General features: G+C 45.2%; 1 protein-coding gene across 1 annotated transcript; it reads left to right on the top strand.

Moving 5' to 3' along the window:
• The first annotated feature begins 7,582 nt into the window (after positions 1-7,582).
• Positions 7,583-18,425, top strand: LOC311314872 (uncharacterized protein). The gene is made up of 11 exons (XM_084445394.1): positions 7,583-7,621; positions 12,647-12,716; positions 13,304-13,645; positions 14,329-14,553; positions 14,811-15,170; positions 15,323-15,538; positions 16,029-16,128; positions 16,998-17,037; positions 17,240-17,320; positions 17,641-17,715; positions 17,873-18,425. The coding sequence occupies exons 2-11, from the start codon at positions 12,662-12,664 to the stop codon at positions 18,041-18,043; spliced, it is 1,665 nt and encodes a 554-aa protein (XP_084301520.1). The 5' UTR covers positions 7,583-7,621; positions 12,647-12,661; the 3' UTR covers positions 18,044-18,425.

The following is an 18,425-nucleotide window of genomic DNA, read 5'->3' as shown; positions in this document are numbered from 1 at the left end:
CATGCACTCACTTTTTCATGTTGACACTTCCGTTTACTAAATAATAAATTATCAGGAATTCCCACCAATACGATCTCACTCTTTATTTTATCTTCATGAAATATACTGTACAATTAAAGCTGCACAAATGTATACAATTTACTCATTCAATATAGATTGATACATCTGATCCACAAAGGCTTACAAAAGGTACAACTTGACACAAGGCTTTCCCTTTTTTCACTATTTAATTTTCGCAGAAATTCTTGTTTCATATTGAAATTTATGTTCATATATACACATATTTACATAAAAAATACCTGACAGTGCTCCATGATAGGCTATGATATCCAGTTAGAAATTGCGCAAATTGGTTGTCTTTTTACCCTCATATGTATGACCAATAATCGAATGACATTTCCTGCCCATGTCCCTGGTGTGTCCTGTAAACAAGCTTATCTACGGAAACCAAGGTGATGGGGAAAGGGGGAGGCCAGGTGAACCTTGAATGGGGTCTGTGAATGTAGGGGTGAAAGAGGCAGTAAATGCTAATTATTCTGGGCCATTCAAACCGGGAGTGAGAGAGACTCCTACAACAACAACAAGCATGATGGCTCAATCAAAACCTAACTGCCTGTGAAATGTAATCCTGCTAATAAACAAACAAACAAACCAAGAGACGGCTTCTGGACCCGTCCCATGATTCAGATTGGTTCAAAAACTTAATGGATTCTAAGTGGGCCCATGCTACACCCATCCACCAAGCTTTATTATAAAATCGGTCAAGTAGTTTTTGCGTAATCCTGGTCCAAAAATTGAATGGTGGTGAAAGGCTGGCCGTGTTTGGGCGGCTCGTGGACCCGCCCCATGATTGGGGTGCATCAGGGGCACTCTGATCAACCAATCCTGACACTTTACTGTGTTGTTCAGTGTACAGAGCAATGGGCACCCAGGAGAATACTATCAAAGCAAACAGGTGCATGGAATAAACACTGATGTACTGTCCTGAACACCCTCCTGTCTCTGGGCCTGTTTCTGCCATGTGTCAGGTGGGATGGGAATGGCTATTGGAATGTATATGTGCTCAGCTACAGGTTTGTGATCGATGTAGAACTCTTAAAACAACAAGGAACAGATGATTTAATATGCAATGAATTCATTTATTGAGGAGTTGATGTATGTATGTGTGTGTGTGTGGGGGGGGTAATAATAAATTAGGGGGTGAGGAAGAGATTTAGGGAGAAATTCAGAGAGGGGGTAGTGAAGAAGAGGGTCGGGTACCTGCCTACCCACCCAACCACCCACCTACCCACCCACGCACCTACCTAGCTACATACCCACCTACCTACCCATCTACCTACGTACCTACCTACTGTACCTACCTACCCACCTACCTACCAACCCACCTACCTATCTACCCACCTACCTAACTACTCACCTACCTACCTACACACCCACCTACCTACCTGCCCACCTACCTACCTATCTACCTACCTAGATACCTACCAACCTACCTACCCACCAACTCCCTACGCACCCACCTACCTACCTACGCACCTACCTACCTACCTACCTACCTACCTACCTACCTATCTACCTACCCACCAACCCACCAACCTACCTACCCACCCACCTACCCACCTAGCTACCTTCCGACCTACCCACCCACCTACCTAGCTACCTACCTACCTAACCTCCTACATACCTACCCACCCACCTACCTACCTATCTACCTACCTACCTACCTACCTACCTACCTACCTACCTACCTAACTACCCACCCACCTACCTACCTAACTACCCACCTAACCACCCACCTACATACCCACCTACCTACCTACCTGCCTACCTAACCACCTACCTACCTACCTACCTGCCTACCCACCCACCTACCTACACGCCTACCCACCCACGCACCTACCTAGCTACATACCCACCTACCTACCTACCCATCTACCTACGTACCTACCTACTGTACCTACCTACCTACCAACCCACCTACCTACATAGCTACCTACCTATCTACCCACCTACCTAACTACTCACCTTCCTACCTACACACCCACGCACCTACCTATCTACCTACCTAGCTACCTACCAACCTACCTACCCACCAACTCCCTACGCACCCACCTACCTACCTGTCTACCTACCCACCCACCCATCAACCACCCTACCCACCTAGCTACCTTCCTACCTACAGTACCCACCTACCTACCTACCTATCCATCTACCTATCTACTCACCTACCTACCTACCCACCCACCTACCTACTCACCTACCTTCCTACCTACCCACCCACCCACCCACCATCCAACCAACCAACCAACCTACCTACCTACCTACCCACCTACCTACCTACCCACCCACCTACCTACCTACCTACCTACCTGCCTAACTACCCACCTACCTACCTACCCACCCACCTACCTAGCTACGTACCCACCTACCTACCTATCTACCAACCTACCTACCACCCAGCTACCTACCTACCAACCCACATACATACCTACCCACCCACCCACCTACCTACAACCTACCTACCTACTTATCTACCCACCTACCTACCTACGCACCCACTGACCTACCTACCCACCTATCTACCTAGTTACCCACCCACCTACCTACCCATCCATCCATTTACCTACCTACCCACCCACACACCTACCCACTTACCTAGCTACGTACCTACCTACCCACCCAACTATCTACCCACCTACCTACCTACCCAACCACCTACCTACCTACCCACCTACCTATCTAACTACCCACCTACCTACCTACCCATCTACCTACGTACCTACCTACTGTACCTACCTACCTACCAACCCACCTACCTACATAGCTACCTACCTATCTACCCATCTACCTAACTACTCACCTACCTACCTACACACCCACCCACCTACTTTTCTACCTACCTAGCTACCTACCAACCTACCTACCCACCAACTCCCTACGCACCCACCTACCTACCTATCTACCTACCCACCCACCCACCCACCAACCTACCTACCCACTCACCTACCCACCTAGCTACCTTCCTACCTACCCACCTACCTACCTACCTACCTAACCACCTACCTACCTATCCATCTACCTATCTACTCACCTACCTACCTACCCACCCACCTACCTACTCACCTACCTTCCTACCTACCTACCCACCCACCCACCCACCCACCTACCTACCCACCCACCCACCTACCTACCTACCTACCTGCCTAACTACCCACCTACCTATCCATCCATCCATTTACCTACCTACCCACCCACACACCTACCCACTTACCTAGCTACGTACCTACCTACCCACCCAACTATCTACCCACCTACCTACCTACCCAACCACCTACCTACCTACCCACCTACCTATCTAACTACCCACCTACCTACCTACCCATCTACCTACGTACCTACCTACTGTACCTACCTACCTACCAACCCACCTACCTACATAGCTACCTACCTATCTACCCACCTACCTAACTACTCACCTACCTACCTACACACCCACCCACCTACTTTTCTACCTACCTAGCTACCTACCAACCTACCTACCCACCAACTCCCTACGCACCCACCTACCTACCTATCTACCTACCCACCCACCCACCAACCTACCTACCCACCCACCTACCCACCTAGCTACCTTCCTACCTACCCACCTACCTACCTACCTACCTAACCACCTACCTACCGATCCATCTACCTATCTACTCACCTACCTACCCACCCACCTACCTACTCACCTACCTTCCTACCTACCCACCCACCCACCTACCTACCTACCTACCTACCTACCTACCTACCTACCTACCTACCTACCTACCTACCCACCCACCCACCTACCTACCTACCTGCCTAACTACCCACCTACCTACCCACCCACCTACCTAGCTACGTACCCACCTACCTACCTATCTACCTACCTATCTACCCACCTACCTACCACCCAGCTACCTACCTACCAACCCACATACATACTAGGGCTGGGAGTCCGAACTTCGGGATTCGAATATAATTCGAATATTGACAGAAATACTGGTATTCGAACGAATATTAGGCAGCCCTTAATATTCGAACCTGTTATAGGCATAATTTTTTGTAAATGTGTTGGCTAGCAAACGTTGCTTTTGATTCAGATTCAGAGGGTTTTTCACGCCTGGTGAAGTTGCAATCGCGAGCTCATTAGCAAGGCTATTGGACACCTGGGCTCCTGTAGGAGGTGACGTTAGTTAGCACGCGTTCCAGGCAACCCGTAACTCGTGTTTTTCCGACCTCCTACACGTGAAAATGCTCTGGAATGGCAGTCAAACCCGTAACTTCCCACCCGTGAACTCGTACAGATCGATGTAGGCTACTGCCATTCCAGAGCATTTTCACGTGTAGGACGTCGGAAAAACACGAGTTACGGGTTGCCTGGAACGCACCATAAACCCAAGCATGTAGTCATGCCTAAACACTGACTAAACTCTTAGTTGCTACTAGTTAGTCGCATATTAGTTTGGTGTCTAATTTCGGTTGCACCACGGCAATTTAGGCGTTGTCTTAACTAGTAACTACTAACTAGTTACTAAAAAATAGTCGTTGTATGACTGTGACGGCAGGATCCAAATAGCCAATCGGTAAGCAAGTAAAAATGTAAACAAGGAGGTTGATCGCCCTTACCCAGCCCTTACCAAGGAGCTTGGGCCGTGTCCGAATGTCCATATTACATACTATATAGTACATACTGCAACTCGCCTACTACATGCGATTTAGTACATACCTGTACTACTCCACGAAAACATGTTTAGTATGCGAGATAAATGAAGCATGCTTCACGAGTCATCCAGTGAAAGCGACGGGCTCCGGCTCACAACAATATTGAGCTAGCCAGGCATTTGAGTTGGTCATCCAACACGCTCGATCCTCACCTTTCTGTATAATCCCAACTGTGAAATGGATGTGATAATAGTCCACAAAATATTCTTCCTTTGCCTCGTTTAGCACCAGCTGCAACTCTCCTCCAAATGCATTATCTCCGTTAGCAAGGCTAACGTTGCACTCGGTAGCTTGTGCTTATTATTATTATTATTATTATTATTGGGGTTGGTGCTTGTGCAGTGGAGGGGTTCTTTTGGGGGAGTTGGAGCCGTTGGATTGTTATGCTTAAATGATCCTAGCCAGCTAGTTTGATAACCTTCTTTGATTCAGACATAGCGTAGGCTGCCTGGTACCGTCCACTGACCAGTTGCTGGTTAACTATGAGAGGCAGGATCCCAGCCGACCGTTGCTTCCCCACAACCCGCAACGGAGGGTTATCAGCTGGGCTGGGACTCCCCTCGCAGTTAATCTTGATATAACTAAGACATCTGATAAAAAAATCATTCTGAAAACATCATTGCTTATCGATATTGCCTATGATACAATGCCCACTAGTGGACAGAATGTGCACAACTTTATTTTAAAACCTAGGTAGGTCTTTCTGTAAGAATTTAATGGTAAAAAATATTATTAATAATAATTCGAATATATGCGAATATTATTATTAATAAATAAACGAACTTCGAATATGATTTTTGGGCAAAAGTCCCAGCCCTAATACATACCTACCCACCCACCTACCTACAACCTACCTACCTACTTATCTACCCACCTACCTAACTACCCACCTACCTACCTACACACCCACTCACCTACCTACCCACCTATCTACCTAGCTACCTACCAACCTACCTACCTACCCATGAACTCCCTACCCACCCACCTACCTACCTACCCACCCACCTACCTACCCATCCATCCATTTACCTACCTACCCACCCACACACCTACCCACTTACCTAGCTACGTACCCACCTACCTACCCACCCAACTATCTACCCACCTACCTACCTACCCAACCACCTACCTACCTACCCACCTACCTATCTAACTACCCACCTACCTACCTACCCACCTACATACCTACCTACCTACATACCCACCCACCCACCTAGCTACGTACCCACCGACCTACCTATCTACCTATCTACCTACCTACCTACCTATCTACCCACCTACCTACCACCAACCTGCCTACCTACCCACCTACCTACCTACCTACTTATCTACCAACCTACCTACCTATGCACCCACCCACCTACCTACCCACCTACCTACCTACCTATCTACCTAGCTACCTACCAACCTACCTACCCACCAACTCCCTACCCACCCAGCTACCTACCTACACATTCTCTGCGCTACGATCGGATTGTTGCTGACGAATGACGACGACAATATTGTCGGCACCAACAACGATCGTAGCGCAGAGAATGTGAGCCAGAGAATAGCCAGTCTGCGCGCTGGCCTGTGCGCATGCGTGCTGGAGCAAGTGGGGAAAGGCGTGTAAAGATCATATTACAGAGGCTAAAGACCCCGTATTTGAAAACCACAACAATGGCTCGCGTTGAGGAATCTCAACTGTCGATTCATTCAATCTGATTGATGAAAACAACCGTTTAGCGGCAGAAAATGGATTTTGAGAAACTGCATTCTCGGTGCCCCGATCACCGTCATTACATGGATATACTGGCTCGCGCTGGATTTTAAATTTCTTCTACAGGCCTCCGAACTACACAAAAGTGATCTCGGTGAGTCAAACTTCTTATAATATGTCGTAAATAAGGTCCAGGTTGTCAAAAACGAGCATTGCCCTTTAAGCCTACATGAATTTCACTAGTATAATCTTCTTGCTCTGCCTATCATATCAATTTCATGTAAAGCACTTCCAATCAGCCCATTTATTCTTCACTGTAACATCCCAACAGGAGCCGTCTTAGCAGTGAAAAGCGAACATGACAGCAAGTCAAAGTAAAATATAAGAACATTTTCTACAGTGGTAACCTAATAAAAGTATTAATGCAAGTAATATAATAATATATTAATATGATTAAATTCTACAAAATAGAGGTTGAGCTAAAAATATGTATCATGCAGCCACAAAAAAAATCTGTATGTGATACTGGTGGGGGACGTCCACCAGAGGAATTCACTCCAGCAGAGGAGCTGGTCCTCAGCTGCAACAAGGGGCGGCCTGTGATTGAGGGGATAGAGGGCGGGACCTCCTCAGAGATAAAACATCAAGATGCCCGGGAGAGATATGTATAAGGTCTTGTCCACCTGTCCACTACGTTCCCTCCACATGTCGGCCTCTCAAATGTAGTAATAACGGTAGTCTGCGCCTATATCTTTCAGTGAGCGGTGGTACCAATCAACTCCTGGATCCCCCGACCACAGATGCTGAACCCACTGGCCTACCAGACCCATATGTGAGTAGGCCTAGGTAATATCACTGCATCTCATGCAGGCCTGTCTTCTCTTGCTTCAATAATTGTAATGTTCCTCTCTTCACAGTCAGATGGCCCTGGCACATCCACAGCCGTAGATGGACCAAGTACCCGAGCGGTAGATGGACCTAGCAGAGCCACTGATGAAGAAACGGCATCTGCATACACAGAAATAGCAGAAGCAGAGGTAAGCCCAAATGTGGAAGTTTCACATGTGCCTGCAGTGTAATAAACATGTACTATCTTCTTATTAATATGAATAATCAACCACCCTACTGCACGGCATGACTGAAAACCCCCGAACCAAAAAGAATGACAGAAATGAAGTAAGTAGTCATTCATATTGCTAACTACATACCCAGCTCAGCTACTCTGACACATTTCCCCTGTCACAGGATGTAGGTACCATATACAAGCGCAAGCTGCTTGTGACAATAGAAAGCAAGAAACTGGCTATGGAAAGCACAAGATTGGACATGGTATATAAGCAGCTACTAATAAAGGAGGTCAAGCTAGAGATAAGAAAGCTGGAACAGGATGTAAGTCTAAATTCGAACACACTCATGGTGAGGACTGCATTTTTAATTTCTGTGTTTTCTCTCCACAACTTGAACGAGTGTAATAAAAACTAATTCAATTGGACTTGAGCATATGTGTTTCAGTACATGAAAGGTATAACACAGGTTCACCACAATACGCCATGAGAACCAATGGTTCCTGAGCCTAGTGGCCTGTAGGGGCAGGAGCCCATCTCCTGTTCCTTTAGTGTGAGGTGGCTTGATGTACAAGTACAACCCCTTGACATGACGCTAGTATGTCGCAGGGACTTGCCCCAATCCAATCCTTGATACTGAGTGCCAAGCAGGGAGATATCAAGTACCAATTTTTAAGTCTTTGGTATGATATGGTCGGGGATGAAACTCACGACCTCCCAATCTCAAGGCAGACACTCACCACAATGAGGTCCAACTGAATATGTAGGGGAAAATGTACATGTCACCGCAATGAGATGTGGGAAAACTAACACAAGGGTCACAGTGTGACACACAGCGATATTTAGCTGAAATATGTGTCCCTGTAAAGATCCCTCACTGCCCTCCCATCAGTTAAGATACGTTAATCCAGACTTTAATGTCAAATGGCCGACATTTCTCTGTAAATGTATGCATGTATGTATGTATATGATTTGTTTTGGAGACAATGAAAGTGGTGAGGAATGATTTTCATGAGCTTTTTTATTTTCATCACATAAGGGTGAAGGTCTTTTTTTGTGGCTCTGGGACATTTTTGGACATGCAGCTATAGTTAGCCTGACAGTTAACCTGCTCCGGAGCAGACTAGTTCTGTGGCATAATTTACCATGGTTACTGAGCTAGACTTCCAATGAGCCACAGTGATGGAACCGAACTCTCACTAAAATAAGTCAGACTTAGCGAAATAAGACAAGATTTGCCTTAACCCGGCTTGAAGGAATACCCCTAGGCCTCAAAGGTGTCATAGCATCCAACAACAGTGTGACATAGGAAATGCAGCTCAGCAGTTTGTCCTCTGAGTACGTGGAAACGCCGACCACAGACCTGAGACTTCACGCTCGTCTTCGTCTATTTTCTTGCACTGTCAGCTAGTCCCCCACAACACCTCACCCTTCCTCTCTGTAAGTAAGTACCATCGGCTCGACCGCGTCTTCAAATTAGTGCTATTTTGATCACATATTGTTTATTTCTAGAGATGTGATGTTTATGTTGTTCACTTGTTGCTGTATAAAGTCTCAGGTTGCAGGCTAAGCAGTACATCTGAGTGAAGGCTGTTGACTATACAAGTCGTACAATTGGGCTGTCAATTGATGAAAAAAAAGAATCTAATTAATTGCATGAACTGTAATTAAGTAATGAATTAATCTAATCAATTGCATATATACTTTTTTTGGCTGGGAAACGCCCAAAAAGTAAGAAATTTCAATTAAAGGACATAGCATTATTGTGGCAGACAAGGAATTAAAGCATTGAATATACATTACAAAAGGTGGCTTTAGAAGTCAATATATTGTTATTAAATTATTATTTGCACTTGTTATGTGTAAGGCTATCAATCAATCTGAGCAACATATTCAGCCTGTGCCAATACGCCCGTGGATTTTCTAAACTGTTGTGTCTCGTGATGGCGGCTTGGAGGTAGCTGCATTGGAGGATGTCATTTGCAACGCCTCCATTAAGCCTTGTCTCCTACTATAGCAACTGACCTGCAGTCCTTAGCAACTCAATTTGTGAAAAATTTGTCAATTTGTCTGAGGTAGACTTAATCCTACCATACACTAGAAGACTTTGAAGACTTCTCTCTGTACCTCCACCTCTCTCTCTTCATCACCTTTCTCTCTCTCTCTCTCTCTCTCTCTCTCTCTCTCTCTCTCTCTCTATCTCTCTCTCTGTCTCTCTCTCTCAGATTTGAAATTCACCCACAATTCATGTTGTCCTCCTCTTATTGATTTTGTCTGTCATGTAAAACATTTTGTCTGTCATGTAAAACAGGCCAAAAAATGGCTGAGCTGTTTGTGAACCAACCTCTCCAAAACCTTGGCCAAGCAGGGCAAGATGGAAATAGGCCTGTAGCAGTTGGGGTCGGAGCCAGAGCCACCTTTAAAGAGCGGGAAGACCAGTGCAGATTTCCAGTCAGGCGGAAAGACAGACAGGTTGAATAGCCGTGTGATGGGGATGGTAATGATTTCGGCAGCAGCTTTCAAGAACAATGGTTCGAGACCATCAGAGCCAGCTGACTTGTTAGAGTCCAGCTTGGTGAGCTCCTCTAGAACTTCAGAGGCCAAGACAGGTTTAAAATAGAAGACTGCAGAGCTGGGAGGAGAAGGAGGGGACTGTGAGGATCCAGCGGTGGGGTCCGCAGCAGACAAGACAGGAGCCGAGTTGAGGTCTGCAGCACACAGGACAGGAGCCGAGTTGATAAAATGATGGTTGAAAAGCGAGGCCATATGAGACTTGTCAGTGACAACAGTATCACCAAATGTCATAGAGCTGGGAAGATGAGGAGAAGCAAGTCTTTTTTCCATAGATTTGACCGTTTTCCAAAACCTCTTGGCATCAGAGCCACACGACGCAAAGCTATCTAAGAAATAATTTATTTTGTCTTTCCTGACTGCTTGAGTGGTTTTATTTCTACAGTGCCTAAAGGCAAGCCAGTCGGCAGGACACTGAGAGGAACGTGCTTTCCGCCATAAGATGTTCTTTTGGCGGATTAGCTTAGCCAAGTCATGGGAGAACCAGGGGCTGAAGCGATTCTTTATCCTGTGTTTTTTGAGTAGGGCATGTTTATCGATGATCAAGCTAAGAGTATTCTTCAGTTAGGACCACGCAGCATCAACTGTGGTGAAAGAGTTAATCCTGTCCCAGTTCTCTGCTGCAATGTCAAGGAGAAAGTTTTCCATGTTGAACTTTTTAGTGTGGTTGCCCCGAAGGGCAACACACTCTAGTACTTGGTCGACTTTATTTGTTTGTTTGGATCTAGAGCAACCCCAAAAGTTTGCCACGCTACTCCTCCCACAGTTCTAACGGCACACACACAAGTCATATGTCAAATCGACTGGCTTCATTAGGGAATCATGTGCTTCCTCATTGCTAAGCAATATCTTTGATAGTTTAATTATATTAATTTATTAGTGAATTAAAGTTCCCCATTGACTTGAATGGGAATAGGGAAAATCTCCAGTTCAAATATTTTTTATCTCGGAAACCTTAAGGCCTACAGTTACCAAACTTGGTAGAGAGGTTAAAGGAGTAGTAAAGGGAAAATGCATGTTAGCCCTGTTTTAAGGTTACTTATGATCATATACAATGGTTCAGATCAAAACGTTGACAAAACTAGCACTTTTGAGAAAGTCTGATAATTGCTCTACCACCGTTTTGTTCATACAATGGATGTGGATGGGCACCTTGAAAAATCTTTCAAAAACATGTTAAACTCTCGATTTCAAAGACAAGAAGCTCACCGAGGGGGTAATTGGTGTCCGTTGGTGTTCTGACATCAAATTCGCCGCAAAGTATGAACCCTGTAGGGTTTTATTGATCATTTTATGATGCGACAGTTGTAGATGTGTAGATCAATCCGCAGAGGGGATTCAGGTAGCAGAACTACTTACGGTAGCTATTGTTATTGTTTATGTTGCTAGGCTACCTAGTTTACGGAAGTTTACACACATATGTGCTGCGACTAAATAGTTCTATGCTAAATATTTAAAAAAGCCTTTCCAGATGAACTAGAATCTTACTTTATGGCGAATTATATGTCAGAACGCCAACTAACACCTTGGTGAGTTTCTTGTCTTTGAAATCAAGAGTTTAACATGTTTTTGAAAGATTTTTCAAGATGCCCACCCACATCCATTGTATGACCAAAATGGTGGTAGAACAATTATCAGACTTTCTCAAAAGTGCAAGTTTTGTCAACGTTTTGATCTGAACCATTGTATATGATCATAAATAACCTTAAAACAGGGCTAAACATGCATTTTCTTTTACTACTCCTTTAACAGTCAAGAGTCTTACTCAGGCAAAAAGAATTACACTGATGGGCCTCACGGTGGCGCTATAACAGCCCACTTTACCTTTTGGTCTGTAACTCTTGAACCATAGGCTGTAAAATCAAAATTTCTTCTAATTTTAATTAAGTAATAATGACAGAATGGGCAACCACACTTGCACTTTCCCCGAATTGCACATCTCTAGTTCAAAGAGCGCTTGGTCACAGTCACTGGTGGCCGCTTGAGCAAGGAGCCAGAGCGGATGCAAGCAATGGCACAGTGGTCACTCAGATCATGACTGAAGACAACGGATTGATAATTAGATGGAGTGTTAGTGAGGATGATGTCGATCAGTGTGGCAGGTGAAGGAGATTTCAGATTATGCCTAGTGGGCTGAGATATAATTTGAGTGAGGTTCAAGTCATCAAATTGTTGTGTAACTGTGTCTGGGGGGTTAGTCATGTCTCAGTTTAGGTCACAGAGCATACTGACTTGCACTATACTGCCTGACTTGTACTATACTATACTGACTTGTACTATACTACTGTATACTTACTTACATACTTGCTCCATACTATACTTACTTTCTGTTCACCTGTAGACTGTCTACTGGGCTTTTGTGCTTTATTGTACTGCCTATCTATCTATCTATCTATCTATCTATTGTACTGCCTATCTATCTATCTATCTATCTATCTATCTATCTATCTATCTATCTATCTATCTATCTATCTATCTACCTACCTACCTACTTACCTATCTACCTATCCATCTATCTCTTACTGTAAGAAACTTGAGAGTATTGTTATTTCCTCCTTCCTGCCAGGGTGGGGACTCAGCGATGGCGTTGAGAACAGCAGGAAGTGTGTTTGTGCTCTTCCTCTGCTCTGTGGCAGGTATAACATCATTCATCATCCTTTAACTCCACAACTGTATTTCCTAAATACAACTCAACTGATGTAATGGAGGTGGATACTTACCTGACCTGTAACCTTGCTTAAGACCAAGGCCTGTCTTCACAAAAAGCCTGTAGAAGTGCTGATGTAGGATCAGTATATATTCTATATCTTGATGACTGAGACCATATAGACAGGAGTGACCTGATCCTACTGTAGATCAGCACTCCTACTCTCTAGAGGCTTTGTGAATACGGGCCGAGAAGACCAGAGATCATACCCAGGCTTTAGCTTAGTGGACTAATCCTGGGTTTGGGTGGTGCTGTAGATCTGGTACCGTGTCTTTGGGCCCACTGCCATGCTTTTCACCCCCACAGTCATCTGACTGACGGAATTTGAACCCGGTCACATCATCATGTTACAAGACAGTGCTAGCCCCCTGAGCTAAAGCCCTGGATTGACCTAGGGGAGATAACCCAAGTTTGCAGGTTTCAGGCAAGGTTACACACCGAACCACCTCTGCTACCACTGCATATGAGCCAGTAGTTTGTGCTTAATCTAATGTCCTGGTGATGTGTCACTTGCAGTGGTGCTGGGTCAGGATGGCTTCACAGTGTCTCACACCAACCAGAGTGTCTGTGTCTTGAGAGGCTCAACAGTGGACCTGCTCTGCTCCTACACTTATCCCAGAGGTCAAACAGTCACAGAAACAGGGTGGTTCACCAGGAAGTCTGGTGGGTGGAGCATCATCCAGGACCAACCAGAGTACGCAGGTCGTGTGGAGTACAGTGGGGATGAGAAGAGAGACTGCACCCTGAGAATCACAGACCTGAGAGAGACCGACTCAACGACGTATTACTTCAGGTTTAAAACAAGCTCCTCCACAGAATATAGAGGAGGCTCAGACGGAGTCTCTCTCTCAGTCACAGGTACTGAAGTCTTGTAGCTACCGTGTCCCGTAGCAATGCTGCCTGTTATCTAGGCATCACCACCAACCATGAAAACAGAGAACATAGTCTATCGTTGCTGTTCATCATGTTCTCTTTATTTTCTTTACTTGTCTCTACCTTTTGGTAGGTACTATTTTTTAGGCAGCTGGAAGTAATGATTTCAAGCATTTTAGCTCATAAATAGAGTTGGGTTGGAGTAGAGATGAGTTGGTTAGGGTTTTGGTTAGGGTTAGGATCATGGTTAGGGTCATGGTTGGGGTTAGGGTCATGGTTAGGGTTAGGGTCATGGTTAGGGTCATGGTTGGGGTCATGGCTAGGGTTAGGGTCATGGTTAGGGTTAGGGTTAGGGATAGTGGTAGAGTTGGGTAGGTTTTGAAAACAGAAATCCCCCCAACAAGATTCAGCACTGTCAGAATAGCGTTGCTGTCTATTCTTACAGCCGCCGAGATTGTGAGGCGGTAGCATCTATGATATGAGAATAGACTGCGCCATACTTTTTATATGAGGTCAGTCTCATTAAAATAGAAAATGTCCTTTACAAGAGAAACCTGCGTCTCAGACCCCCAGCTGAATGTAACAACTGGAGAGACAGATTAGAGTTGTGACGTTGTTCATTCACTGGAAAACATGATGAGCTCTGTTCTTGTTCTCTCTCCTTCCAGACCTGCAGGTGAAGGTGCCTCGTCCTCCTTCTACCTGGGGGGAGGTGGTGACCCTGACCTGTAGCTCCACCTGTCGTCTGACTGGTAAACCCTCCAACATCTGGTACCAGAACGGAAAACGTCTACAACAGAGCGCATCTCAACAGGTCTCTGTCAACAATACCCCTCATCCCAGCTACTCCTGTGCTGTAGAAGGTCATGAGGATCTCCACTCTCCTCTAGTGTGTGAGTGTGGATCTACCTGCTCTGTTACTAGAGACCATCCCCATGCAGAGCACTCTGACTGTATCTGCTACAGTATTCCTGTTCCATATCCTCAGTAACATATAGCTTCTTTCTATTCACAACTACATTACCTAACCATGATGCACTGCACTACAGTATGTGACATGTATTCTTATTACTGTACCTACACAGCAATGAAAAAAACAACTAAAATACAGTATCATGTGTTTGTGCTTCTGTCTGTCTTCGTGTTGCAGGTTGTTTTGATCAACACTGCAGCAGAGTGACTTACTCCACCAGGAGAGTGTGTGTCTTAAAGGGCTCCTCAGTGGACATCTCCTGCACCTACTACAGTCATTACCCCGTCACATCAGCCCTCTGGTTCAGATCTGAACGGAGAGATAGATGGAGGGATAGATCTACACCTAAGGACCTCGCTGGAGACCCAGAGTTTGCAGGTCGTGTGCAGTACTCTGGAACAGAGAGACATAACTCCACCCTGAGAATCACAGACCTGAGAGAGAGCAACTCAGCAGAGTATCGCTTCATATTCAAGACAGACAATAAGTCCCTTGACTGGGGGGATAGTTTCCCTGGAACCACTCTGACTGTCACAGGTAATCATGAACATACAACATGACACCTACTTTATCTGAGCTTAGAAACAGAATAGTTGGAGTAAAGGTCACACATGATGGTGGTGTTTTTCTGGACTCCTCATTCAGACCTGCAGGTGAAGGTGACTCCTGCCTGTTGTTTCTGTCCCCAGGTCTTCAGGTGAAGGTCACAGGGACAGAGGGACAGAGGGTGACCCTGAACTGTAGCTCCACCTGTCGTCTGACTGGTAACCCCTCCTACATCTGGTACGAGAACGGACAACGTCTACAACAGACCACATCCCAACAGGTCTCTGTCTACAGGAACTCTCATTACAGCTACTCCTGTGCTGTAGAAGGTCGTGAGGATCTCCGCTCTCCTCCAATGTGTGAGTGTGGATCTACCTGCTCTGTTACTAGAGACCATCACCAGTATTACATACACTAAGAAACACATGGTATTGTCTGACTGTTTAACATCCTCATTAAATCATTTTCATCCATCATTAAATCGGAAATTAGAAAATTATCCTCACAATTAATTTTTGGTAGTGGAGTTTGTACTACTACTACTAGTATGTACTACTACTACTACTACTACTACTACTACTACTAGTATGTACTACTACTACTACTACTACTAATAATAATAATAATAATATTATGAATAAGTGAATACATTCACTTTCTCTGTTTAAAAAAAAGTATTTATTGATGCCAGATAAACGCTCCAGAGTCTCAGTCAGTGAGGGGCAGTTCAGTGACTCTGAGTCTAGACTCACAGAAAACCACGTCTCCAGATCACTGAACCAAGCTTGCATTGATGTGGTCCCACGGTAACTTTGCGCTGTTCCTACATGTGTGTGTTTGTGATGGCAGTCATGTCTCCCTGGGATCCCGAGGTGCTGCTGGTGGTTGTGGTGCTGTCTGTCCTGGCTGCTGGAGCTCTTCTGGTCCTCCTCTGCTGCGCACTGAAGAGGTCAGTACAGGAGCCAGATATGTTGCTGGGATATCTGTGTGTGATTCACTGTGTGGGCATCGGGTGGCACTGTCACATTACCTGAGGCAGGTAAGGTAGCACATTCACTGTCTATTTATCCACCGCTATGGCGCTAGGTTTGTTTGTTGAGTTTCTGCACAAGTGAGTACGGACTTGGTTGGCATGTATGGAGACAATAAATGGTTGTTATACTGCACTGCAAATCGTCGTCTACGGATCCTGTATTGGACAACAACATAACAACCAATGGGTCCTGTATTGGACAGCAACATAACAACCAATGGCAATTTAACTAGTGTGTGCGGCGTGTCAACCAGCCAGGTTAGCGCCTCAGTAGCTCACAGTAGTAGATGAGCTCCTACAACAGCATCTCCTGGCATCAGCTACACACCATTAGTTACACCATGCATGTAGTTTGTTAGACTATACAAGTAGTATCATGTAGTAGGTATCAATATCAATTTAAATTTCAAACCTTTATTTAAACTCGTGGGACAATTAAGGTTTCCCTCATTTCCAATGCCAACGAGCTCACAAGCAAACACAAACATCAACAAAACATAAGCAATTTACAACAATAATACAATTAAGATTAAGAATTAAGATCCAAAACAGTGACAAGTTTATGAACAAATAATATCAATACTATACCGTGAATATTTAGGTTAGGTATATGCCTTTGTAATATGGGTGGTGAATGTCATTATTTCCCAAGGTCAGACATGACCACTAGAGGACACCAGAGTGTCCAAGTTTAGATTTATAAGTCAGTGTGTAACATCAGTTTTGTTATGACCTCACCACTAGAGGTCCCTAGAGAGCAGAACTCACTCTGTCCCTCTCTCCAGGGGATACAGCAGAGGAAGTGATGTCACTGGGGACACTCAGGTGAGGGAACATACAGATGGATGTGATCCAAGTCTTTCCTTGTTTAAATGCTCAAAGAAGTATTTCCTTGTTTCCTTGTGTCCTGTCTCCTTGCTTCCTCCTCACAAGCTGTCCCTCCAAACTCTCATGTAGAATCACCAGGATGTTTCTCCCTCTGTATTAATACTTATTGCATCTCCATCAGATTCCTCTCTCTCCACAGAGAGTCCAGCCTGACCCCAGCAGTGACCCCTACACAGCTCTCCACGTGAGGACCAGGTCCCCTGTCTACGACATGCTGGCTGTGAGTCTCTTAGTGTCTGCTGATGATGATGCTAGAAACGGGTATGTGGGGTCGACCACCGCGATGACCGATCCTAGCCACCAGAGGGCGCTGCGGCCCAACAAAATGCAAAATGCATTTGAGCGGATCTCAACCGGCTTTACGCTGGACTCACACGTACACGTTTCAGGCTTCAACGTTGACGCTTCTCATTCACTTATACTTAGTGTCTGTTACACACACATTCACTTTCACCAAGGTGCTGCCTGTAAATTCAATGTTCTGTGTGTGTGTGTGTGTGTGTGTGTGTGTGTGTGTGTGTGTGTGTGTGTGTGTTTCAGAATGTGAGGGTCTCCAGTGACACATACTCTCGTCTGGACATGAGGACCAGGTCCCCTGACTACAACACGCTGGCTGTGAGTCCCTCAGGATTTACTCAGCAGTGTGTTGCTGTTCAGGATAGTAGCTAAATGTCTGGGTCTGTGAATAGTGAGGAAATGATCATTTGTTGTGTCTCTCTTTGTTTTTCTCTCTCTCACTGTGTGTGTGTCTGTGTCTGTGTGTGTGTGTCAGATTGTGAGTGTTATGGACCCTGATGAATACGATGATGTGGGCCAGGATGAATACGATGATGTGGACCAGGATGAATACGATGATGTGGACCAGGACACACACACAGGCCTCCAGAGAGATGCTGGTTCCTCTGAGAATGACACCATCCAGGAGAGAGTCATTCATCACTGAAGCTATAGTGCTACTTCAGTCAAGAGTGTTTAGCTATCTGGTAGTCTGACTCATGGGATGGAGGTTTTGGGGAAAAGCCTTGTCATTAGTTTTTACTGACCAATCAGTAGTGGCGGAATCTATTCCCTGCCCAATCAGATTCAGTCCAGACTATGTGAAACAACAACAATCTAGCAACCGCTCCGCCCAAGACGATGTGATTAGTTTAAGGAAGTCCAGAGTTTTTTCCCTTCCTATCCCAGAATGGTGAGGAATTGTGGAGATTATTTTTTACTCCTCTGCAAGTATAGCTACTGTAGTAAATACAACACTGTAATATAATATTGAGCTTATTAGTTTTAACATGTTTTTATAGGCAGTGTCATGGGTGATTTTGAAGACT

This window comes from Borostomias antarcticus (genome assembly GCF_949987555.1).
Source record: "Borostomias antarcticus genome assembly, chromosome: 11".
Lineage (NCBI taxonomy): Eukaryota > Metazoa > Chordata > Actinopteri > Stomiiformes > Stomiidae > Borostomias > Borostomias antarcticus.
The sequence above is the reverse complement of the archived record's forward strand: the minus strand, read 5'-3'. Positions and strand labels throughout refer to the sequence as shown.

Bases quoted from the DNA above. Each gene is read 5' to 3' on its own strand.
- LOC311314872 (XM_084445394.1), top strand. From the start codon at position 12,662: ATGGCGTTGAGAACAGCAGGAAGTGTGTTTGTGCTCTTCCTCTGCTCT. The intron at 17,038-17,239 runs GTGAGGGAACAT...CTCTCTCCACAG, and splicing joins ATGTCACTGGGGACACTCAG to AGAGTCCAGCCTGACCCCAG. The intron at 17,321-17,640 runs GTGAGTCTCTTA...TGTGTGTTTCAG, and splicing joins CTGTCTACGACATGCTGGCT to AATGTGAGGGTCTCCAGTGA.